At 40.5% G+C, this 10,232-nt stretch overlaps 1 protein-coding gene across 1 annotated transcript; it reads left to right on the top strand.

Annotated features, from left to right (window-relative positions):
• The first annotated feature begins 2,705 nt into the window (after positions 1-2,705).
• On the top strand, positions 2,706-9,801 carry PNN (pinin, desmosome associated protein). The gene is made up of 9 exons (XM_081049770.1): positions 2,706-2,883; positions 3,551-3,622; positions 4,011-4,079; positions 4,759-4,831; positions 4,942-5,036; positions 5,203-5,278; positions 6,308-6,463; positions 6,540-6,678; positions 7,395-9,801. Exons 1-9 carry the CDS (start codon positions 2,771-2,773, stop codon positions 8,759-8,761), a joined length of 2,160 nt encoding a protein of 719 aa, XP_080905896.1. The 5' UTR covers positions 2,706-2,770; the 3' UTR covers positions 8,762-9,801.
• The last annotated feature ends 431 nt before the right edge of the window (positions 9,802-10,232 follow it).

Here is a 10,232-nt window from a genome sequence, read left to right as displayed (position 1 = left end):
ATTGATTTCTCAAACTACAATAACGGGTTTCATAGAATATTCTGGAGAATAGAGGGGAAACTAATATTTATTGAGCACCTACTAAATGTTGAACACAGCATCCCACTGATTCTCCCCCATAAAGCACACTGTGTTAAATTGCCCAGGATCCTATGGAAGCCTACTTTTGGTTAGATCCTGTTTTTCTATTAACTCTAAAAGCATTCTGTCATGGAAACACTGTTATAATTGGTAGTTAGGATCTACTGTTACCACATTTGGTGCTTCATGTACTGCCTACCACATAGGATTGTAATATGGATCGAGATTAAGTATGCTCACAATCAGAATGAAATAATTATTTATCAATCCTCATCCCTCTTACCTAGCTTTACTTTTTCTGTTTTCAATAGCACTTCTATTTCTATTGTTGGAGTGGAAAAGTTTTCCTTCTACCCTTCTAGGTTTTTCGGCTGGTCTAATAATTAACATAAAATAGATTAACAAATTTAATTTAATTCTATGCATATGGGTACCCCATGAAAACATGAGACCTCAAAGGGAGTCAAGCAACTGAGGCTTATTTGCCATCCTCAGCTAAGGAATGAAATATTAGGGACCTGGTGCTATAAATGAAAGCAAGGCAATTCACAAGACAGCAGATGTTTGCCCTGCCATGCAGGTCTTTCAGATAAAAAGTTATCTCTGGTAATATCTCTTTCTGGACCAGGCCCCATAACTAAATTATTTTAGGCAAAGGGAAAGTAAAAGTTTTTGTTGAGTCTGCTGGGTCTTGATTGCCTTCAGCTCAAAATAATCCACGTGCCAAAGTGGCACATTTTGGGGAGGCATATTCTGCTCTTTCACTAACATGCTACACAACATACTGATTTTTGTCTCCACACTCTTTCTTCCCCCAACCTCCTTAAGGGTAGAGATCTTTATTGCACACTGAGGTATCTAAGTGCTTGAAATAGTGCCTGGCACATAGAAATAACAGGCACACCACAAATATTTGTTGAATGAATGAACGAGTACATGAGTGATCTTTGCTCCCTGAAGAGCTTATAAACTCCAGGGAAACTGTAACCACAGCTATCTTTATGCTCAGAGCCTAGGTTACTGCTTATACATAGGAGGAGTTTTTAAAAGTGGTTGGATAAATTAAAATGGTAGCTTGAGTTAAATACAATTGGTCTGCTAATGCTTGGTGCAAGTAGGACGCCTGGTAGACAGATGGAAAATAAGAATCCAAAGGTTATTCATAACATTGTTTCTGTGGGAAAATGCTTTCTGAGCTGTAATTTGCAAATATATTTCTGGAATAAAACTGGTTCCCATGTTGGCAGTTCAGGTAGAGCAGAACCGGAAGTTGGACAATACTCTTTCTCCCACACAACCAACAACAGCACTGATTCCCTAACCCTGTTTTAAACTAACCAGTTCTAGGCCAGGTATAGAGGCTAATGCCTACCTCATCTGTCTCACCGTCACTTTTTTTCTTCTAGTACAGTCTTGCACAGGGTCTGATCTGATGGTGATTCTAGGCTGGCAAGACCTAGGGGCAGTTACTGAATCCCCAGACTCAATTTCCTTAGCAGTGAAAACTGGCATTTTATTTAAGCTATTGAGAGGCATAGGGCATGCAAAGCGTTTCACACAGTGTTGCGGTTTTCTTTCTTTCTTTTTTTTAATCTTTTTAAAAGATTTTATTAAAGGTCTTTAGAGCAACTTCCAGACTCCAGATCCAGCTGCCAAGGAGATGCTGTTATGCTGTGGGTACTGGCTGGAGCATGGCAGGCGACTCTGGCTTCCCACCTTTCTGTTCCGAGATGGGTATCTCATCTTTGGGTTCCACAATGCTCACATGGTCAGGCAGGAGCTGCTTAGGGCCAATCTTACCACCACTTGGGTCCCAAGAAAGCATATCTTTACTTTGATGTCCAGCACACCCTGCCTGAGCAGCGGGCACGGCAGTGTCAACATATAGCTAACAGGGTCCCATCAACAATCTTCCTGGGGTTTCCCAGACACTATGACCTCGCAGCCTTTGGCCCTACCCTACTTTCCCTAATGAACCAGGGGACACCATAGCATGTCTGCCGCACAAGGTTTCCAAGGTTTCCTAGGAATTTGTAAAGCAGAGACTCTGCCTGGGCAATGACACACAAACCACAGTGTTATTTTCACACAGAAAATAACTGTTAGCTATAACGATTAATGACTGTTCCTGTTTCTTCATTCTTTACTTCCCTCTGCTCATTTTGCTTCAATCTAATCAAGGGAAGCCAGTACCTCCACACACTCCTTCTGGGCATGCGCACCAACAGAACGGCCGCATCCTATCCTAATCTCATTTCTGGACGGGGGAGGATAGACTTGCCTCGGTCTTACTCTGATGTGATTAGGTGGTTAAAACGACGTAAGGCACGTCATATCACAGTTAAAAAGGCTGCAAAACTCCACTTTAGGGGACAGAAGAGCAGGCCCGGGAGCCCCCGTCTCCCAGGACGCAAGGACTCTCACAAACCCGCCGCAGCTCTGCGCTAGAATCTGAGCCCAGCCACACGCAGCTAACTGGGGAGAGAGGTGACCGCCTTAGCGGACTTTTCATTGGCCCAGAGTCACAAAGGCCGGTAGTTTCTCCCCTTCCGGTTGCTGAGTGGTTGAGGCCGAAAAACAACGCCTACCGTCATTGGCTGAGCCCAGCTGTCAGTCTCCACGCGTCCGGCGGCGCGGCACAGGCAGGCGCGGCCTGCGGAGCAGTCTCGAATCCTGCTGCGGGGAGAAGATGGCGGTCGCAGTGAGAACTTTACAGGAGCAGCTAGAAAAGGCTAAAGAAAGCCTAAAGAACGTGGATGAGAACATCCGCAAGCTCACCGGGCGGGATCCGAATGACGTGAGGTAAAGACCGGAGGGGAAATGCCGGCTCCAAGAGGCAGCCATCAAGCCGGGGTGAATGGGAGACGGGGAGGGCGACCAGCTACCCGTACGAGAAGGCTGGAACATCGAGGCCTGTTCCCGGGGCCGCGATAGAACCCGGTGCTCGGTGAGGTGGGGTGGTCTGCAAGGCCCCCGCTAAAGGTTCCCGGGCTCAGGTGCGTGAGGAAGGAAAACGCGGCCTGCGTGCGGCGGGCTGGCTTCCCGGCCTGTGGGAAGGCCCGGCCTGCGGGTTCCCGCCCTCGGCGCTGCAGGCCCGGAACCGCAGCACAAAGCCCCCTCTCCCTCCGGCGGCCGCCGACCCGGAGACCCCACCGGGACGCGGCTCGCCCCCTCGTCCCAGGGTCTTGCCCACGTGCAGCTTCCTTGGAATTGGCGAAATTAGGACACGATCCAAGCTTGTGAATGGCTGGCGGCATCGAGATAAAGACAATTTGTGATGTTGATCTTGAAAGAGCAAGGAAGTTAAAGGAGCACTTCCTGTTCGTTTTCAAACACGTGGATTTGATCCGTCTGTTTAGAACTTTTCTGTTTGTGTTCCCTGTATGATGAACCGCCCTGGTGAACGTATTTGGGGCCATTAGCTGGGTCCACGTGTGGTTTTTGTACTGATTTTGTAAATGTTTTGTAGGCCCATCCAAGCCAGATTGCTGGCCCTTTCTGGTCCTGGTGGAGGTAGAGGACGTGGTAGTTTATTGCTGAGGTAAGATTTCCTTAGGACTTAATTCGTATGTTAAAACTCTCGGTGCTTTTCGTGCTAAATGAATGTCTCTTTTTAAACAGAATCTGTGGTAGAACCAATGTCAGAAATGTTTGTTCAAAGCTATGATTCACTGTAGTTTTCCGGGTGGTTATACTTGGAGCTTCATTTACAACATGTAAAACTAGAGATGGAATGTAACTACCAGTTTTGTGTGAACTTAATTTTTTTGTTTGTTTGTTTGTTTTTAAATGCTATAAAAGCATCTTGGAGTGAATGTCCATTTAAGGTTGCTTTAATTGAAAGGATATTTAAACTTAAATGTTCTTGCTACATGGAAATATTTGTATTAAGTTCCAAGTACTTTGTGTTGGACATTTTCTAATTGCAGGCGTGGATTCTCAGATAGTGGAGGAGGACCCCCAGCCAAACAGAGAGACCTTGAAGGGGCAGTCAGTAGGTATGTTGGAAAAAAGATTGAAGGCACACTTATATGCTCTGTCTTCTGAGGTAGCGTACATGTATTTAACAAATACTGTGTCAAAGAAAGGATGTCCAGCCTGCAAAGTTTTTTAAGCATTTGAACCAAAATTTTGAGGACATGCCCGGAAGCAAAACCTCAGCAGTTTAAGAAAATGCTCGGGAGAATGGCCGTTTTGCGGCTTATTTTATACATTCGAATCAAAGGAGAAAACATGGGATTATATGAAATCTATTGGTGGTACATTAAGGAGGCGAGAGAAAGCAAAGCACAGAGATCTGTAGGATTGGGTAGAAAGGAAAATAGAGAGACACTTTTACATCAGTGGGTATAGGATGGTTAGTAATTAACATTTATAGTACGGAGACTGTATGCGAGGAATAAGATAACAATGAGGGGTTCTGGGGTCTTGTGCCTCTGTCTTTGGGAGGGTGAGGTCTAGAAAATTACTTTGACATTTCAAAGATATGTTATCCTAGATGCATAGGAGCTCACTGAAGGTTTTGTTTTTTTCACTAATGGAGCAAAGAATAAAATGGGATGGAGACTAATAGAATAAGGCTTCTGGAAATGAGTCGTAGAAAAAGTAGTCATTTGGCCTTGGTAGGCAGCTAAGTCAGATTCTGTGGTGGTCACTTAAATTATTTTCCCATGACAGGCTGGGCGGGGAGCGTCGGACACGGAGAGAATCACGCCAAGAAAGCGACCCAGAAGATGATGATGTTAAAAAGGTAATTGAGATTAAAAGAATTTAGAGGATGAATGTAGTGTTTTCATTGTTACTGCAAAGAGTACCACCGATGTGCTTGTTAAATTACTGAGATTTTCTTTTCTCCTGTAGCCAGCTTTGCAGTCTTCAGTTGTAGCTACCTCCAAAGAACGCACACGGAGAGACCTTATCCAGGATCAAAATATGGATGAAAAGGGAAAGCAAAGGTATTTTTAGTGACTTTTTGTGGGGAAAGAACTCCTGTTAAATAATGCAATTTTAAGAAAACTTAAGCAATTGTCCAAATGCCTATAGTACGTTTCATTTTAGGAAATGGCAGGTTTAAATGAAGTAGATCCTATTGAAATTGAATTTTCTTTTTCTGTTCTTTAGGAACCGGCGAATATTTGGCTTGTTGATGGGCACCCTTCAGAAATTTAAACAAGAATCTACTGTTGCTACTGAAAGGGTATTCATGCAGTTTCTCCTTTGCTTTCTTATCAAAGTAGTTGGCTTAAACATGTTTTTAAAAAGAGCAGAAAAGCTCTCTTAAGATGTAATTGCAAGCCTAAAATGAATCCAAGGATAAACTTACATAACTTTCTGGAATTGTTAGATGATCTTTTCCTGAGATGCTTGCAAGTAATTGAGTGAACTTCTCTGTAGTGTTAAGCACCCTGGTCTGTGACTCAGGAGAACCTGAGCTCTGGTCTCAGCTCTGTTAACAGTCTTATTTTGTGGTCTTGGACAAGTCACTTCATTTCTTTACCCCAGTGCTTTTTCTTCAGCAAGGGAGTTAAATTCATTGATCATTACTAAAAACTAGCAATTCTAATTTTTAGACTTATTTACACACTCAGAAGTAATATTAGTATTCTAGAAGCATAAATGCATAAATGTTTACTACCCGCCACAGTTTAACTCTCGTCTTTCTAGAAGTTTTTATTTTGCTAAAGGTATAAAATTGTATCTGTGGGGTTAAACACCGAGCTACTACTTCTTGGGAGAAGTAGAGTGGAAAAGGAGATAATTCGGTTATAGGAGATTAATAAACTTTTATTTCAACTTTTATGTATTAACTTTACTGGAGGATATAAAAGGCTTAAAGGAATTTTAGTGTGTGAAGAGTAAGCGTATAGTTTTTTAAATAGATGGAAAGTAAAACTGGTTATTATGACGTCACTTCTGTCATTTGTTGATTTAGAAAGAATAACTGAAGATAATCTATAAAGACAGTGCTCTATTTGTGGTTAATTTAAGAAAAAAACCTTATCTAAAAAGTTACATTGGAATGGAAGTACTGATATTGTGGCTAATGGATTTAAAATTTATTTTTGCATGAGAAAGCTGCAGTCCCATTTTCTGGAAGAAATTGCAATCAGCCTCAAATGTTGTTTGAATTAGTTGGTATCCTAACTTGCAAATGTGAAATGTTTATAGATAATAAAACTAATGTTTCACATAATCAGGATGTGTAAAGATCATTATTTATCTTTAGCAAAAGAGACGCCAGGAAATTGAACAAAAACTTGAAGTGCAGGCAGAAGAAGAGAGAAAGCAGGTTGAAAACGAGAGGAGAGAACTATTTGAGGAGAGGCGTGCTAAACAGACAGAACTGCGACTTTTGGAACAGAAGGTTGAGCTTGCACAGCTGGTGAGTAGTGTTTTGGAATTCTAAGATTGGTGATCTTTCATATATACAAAGGCATGACCTTTTACCTTTTCTTTAGCAAGAAGAATGGAATGAGCATAATGCCAAGATAATTAAATATATAAGAACTAAGACAAAGCCCCATTTGTTCTATATTCCTGGAAGAATGTGTCCAGCTACCCAAAAACTAATAGAAGAGTCACAGAGAAAAATGAATGGTAAGTGTACATGAAGAGGTCCTTTGAAATTTTCCTAATGGGTAAAGTAATACACTCACACATGCATATTTGTTTGTTTCCTAATAATAGTTGTGATTTAATAGTTGATTTTTAAAATAAGATGCTAATGTGTTTGGAACGTAGTATTTTTTTTTATCACAGAGTATAGCTGGAAACTTATGTTTTGTAGGCAGTGCTTAATACGTGTGTATTTCTTAAACATTTGACGTGACTTTTTGTTTGATACATTTAGTAGCTAGACATAAATACTAATGAAAAAGAAAAGGTGATTATTAGTGTAGTCCCTAAAGGGAACACACATGGGAGGGTAGACGCTGCTAAGGTGGTGATTAAATTTATTTCTCCTTGGGATCAGAACAATTTATGATATCCCATAAAACTGGTTCTGTTTGAAAGTTTTGTTCTTTTTTATCTAGCATAATGTTAAATAGCAAAAGGTTGTCCTTTTTGCCCATCACTTAAATACCATGGTAGTTTTGCCTGCTACTAATTATATAAGTTTTCAGTGGATCATTGCTTTTATTATTTTAGGTCAAATTGTAATTACTCATTTACCATAATGAGTCTTTTGTCATTTTCTCTTTTCAAAAAGGCATTTAGATAAAGTTCAATGATAGTTTGTGGCCAGGTGTCAAATTATGGCTGAATTTTCTTATTCATAGTAAATTTTACACACGTAAATGTTTATTCTTTAGCTTTATTTGAAGGTAGACGCATCGAATTTGCAGAACAAATAAATAAAATGGAGGCTAGGCCTAGAAGACAATCAATGAAGGAAAAAGAGCATCAGGTGGTGCGTAATGAAGAACAGAAGGCGGAACAAGAAGAGGGTAAGGTGGCTCAGCGAGAGGAAGAGTTGGAGGAGACAGGTAATCAGCACAATGACGTAGAAATAGAGGAAGCAGGCGAGGAAGAGGAAAAGGAAATAAGTATAGTTCATAGCGATGCAGAAAAAGAACAGGAGGAGGAGGAACAAAAACGGGAAATGGAGGTTAAGATGGAAGAGGAAACTGAGGTAAGAGAAAGTGAGAAGCAGCAAGATAGTCAGCCTGAGGAAGTTATGGATGTGCTAGAGATGGTGGAGAGTGTCAAAAATGTAATTGCTGAGCAGGAGGTAATGGAAACCAATCAAGTCGGAAGTGTAGAACCTTCAGAAAATGAAACTAACAAAGAATTGGAGCCAGAAATGGAATTTGAAGTTGAGCCAGATAAAGAATGTAAATCTTTTTCTCCTGCAAAAGAGAGTGCTAGTGTTCTAGAAATGGAAAATGAGCCTGAGGACAAAGAAGAGAAAGAATCTGAGCCCCAACCTGAGCCTGTGGCTCAGCCTCAGCCCCTGCCTCAGCCTCAGCCCCTGCCTCAGTCCCAGTCCCAGTCCCAGCCAGTACTCCAGCCCCAGCCTCTCTCTCAGCCCGAGACTGTGCCATTAGCTGTTTTACAGTCATCACCTCAGGTTATTCAGGAGCAAGGGCATTTACTACCTGAGAGGAAGGAGTTTCCTGTAGAAACTGTAAAACTCACCGAGGTGACAATAGAGCCAGTCTCGACAGTACATCCGGAGAGCAAATCCAAAACCAAAACTAGGAGCAGAAGTAGAGGTCGAGCTAGAAATAAAACAAGCAAGAGTAGAAGTCGGAGCAGCAGTAGCAGTAGTTCTAGTAGCAGTTCAACAAGTAGCAGCAGTGGAAGCAGTTCTAGCAGTGGCAGTAGTAGTAGTCGGAGTAGTTCCAGTAGCAGCACCAGTACAAGTGGCAGCAGCAGCAGAGACAGTAGCAGCAGCACTACTAGTAGTAGTGAGAGTAGAAGTCGGAGTAGGGGCCGGGGACATAATAGAGATAGAAAGCACAGAAGGAGCGTGGATCGAAAGCGAAGGGATACTTCAGGACTAGAAAGAAGTCACAAGTCTTCAAAAGGTGGTAGTAGTAGAGATACAAAAGGATCAAAGGATAAGAATTCCCGATCTGACAGAAAGAGGTCTATATCAGAGAGTAGTCGATCAGGCAAAAGATCTTCAAGAAGTGAAAGAGACCGAAAATCAGACAGGAAAGACAAAAGGCGTTAATGGAAGAAGCCAGGCTTTCTTAGCCTATTTGCAGCAGAAGATTTCTTGATGAGTAAAAGGATTACCTTTCCTTGTAAGGAGGATGCTGCCTTAAGAATGCATGCTGTAAAAAATCTTTTTGGAAAATACAGACTGTTTGTTTACCAGACATTCTTGTACTTTTTGCATAATTTTGTAAGAGTTATTTATCAAAATTATGTGAGGTTCCAAAATATGTAAAAATTATAATAATAAAAAAAGATTAACATCCTTTGTCATCTTTTTTAAATACCCTATGCTCTTCAGTAAGAATCTGTATATTTTAATAGGTAAATCTTTAAGTCTGTTCCCTTCTAATTCTGTATCATACATTGCTTTTGTAGAAATAAATGTGCATCTCTTTCATTAGTTTTGGGATGTCTTCGACACTTGTATAATATCCTCTTGATATTTTCAGCTTTTATTATTAGATTCTGAACATGATTAGAATGACTTGGAAAGTTTTCTCACTTTTACTCGCCTTAGACAATTTTGAGTTGTCAGATCTTTGCAGCTTTCGGAGGCATAGTTCTTAAGATCATTTACTATTTTTTCTAATCTCCCTTGTTACTTTCATCTAATCATTTCCTCCTATTTCTCCTATGTACACCATTTTTTTGGTAGGTACATTAAAATGGTATGATTTGATTGGCATTTTCTTCACAATTGTAGGAACACCATTCTTTTGTTTCCATGGTTTCTTATGTGATAAAGCATATACATTTGTTAAAATAATCACTTCTTTCCAGGGGAGGGAGGTAAAATATATTCTAAACTTGGGTTTTTTGAGTTTGTGGTCTTGTCTTAACTTTTGTGTTGGCTCTAACTGAAACATGCCAATGTGTTTTCAAGAATTTTTGTTTATTGTATGAAAGTTTACAAAATAAAGGAAGTTCATTTACACTTGAATCTGTAAACAAGAACACAAGTGTACCAAGTGATTAACTGTTGTTTTATAAATTTGTGTGAATTTGGAGTATTTGTTGCCCATTACATGTGCAAATAAATGTGGCTTAGACTTGTGTGACTGCTTAAAGACTAGTACTTGTATTAACTTTGATGCTTTATTCAAGAGAGCATTTAAATTGTAAATGGCCTCTTTTGAGTTCAGAATTTAACATTGACTCTAGTTTCAGGCTTGACTGACTATTCATTATGCCTGCCTTTGACAAGTAAATGGTACTGGTGAAAATGTTGACAAGCATTTCCAGCGTTGTATAAATGTAAGTGAACATGTTAAAAGAAAGAACTCTTAAAAAAAATTCCTTTCTTGGAGTAATTATTAAACAGTAATTGAACAGAGCCGCCACCTGCATCCCTGGACCAGTGGTTCCCACCAAGAGTAGCTTTATCCAGGAATTTTAATCTATAATAGGAAGTATAGTAGTTCCCCCTTATTTGCAAGGGATATGCTCCAAGACACCTAGTGGATGCCTGAAACCGTGGATGATAG

Source organism: Rhinolophus hipposideros (assembly GCF_964194185.1).
Source record: "Rhinolophus hipposideros genome assembly, chromosome: 5".
Taxonomy (NCBI): Eukaryota; Metazoa; Chordata; class Mammalia; order Chiroptera; family Rhinolophidae; genus Rhinolophus; species Rhinolophus hipposideros.
Note: the sequence above shows the minus strand (reverse complement) of the source record. Positions and strands in the feature narration are given on the sequence as shown.

What these genes read in the sequence shown, in the direction of transcription:
- PNN (XM_081049770.1), top strand. Translation starts at nt 2,771, where the DNA reads ATGGCGGTCGCAGTGAGAACTTTACAGGAGCAGCTAGAAAAGGCTAAA. An exon ending in CGGGATCCGAATGACGTGAG is followed by an intron (nt 2,884 to 3,550) that starts GTAAAGACCGGA and finishes AATGTTTTGTAG; the next exon opens with GCCCATCCAAGCCAGATTGC. An exon ending in AAGATGATGATGTTAAAAAG is followed by an intron (nt 4,832 to 4,941) that starts GTAATTGAGATT and finishes TTTCTCCTGTAG; the next exon opens with CCAGCTTTGCAGTCTTCAGT.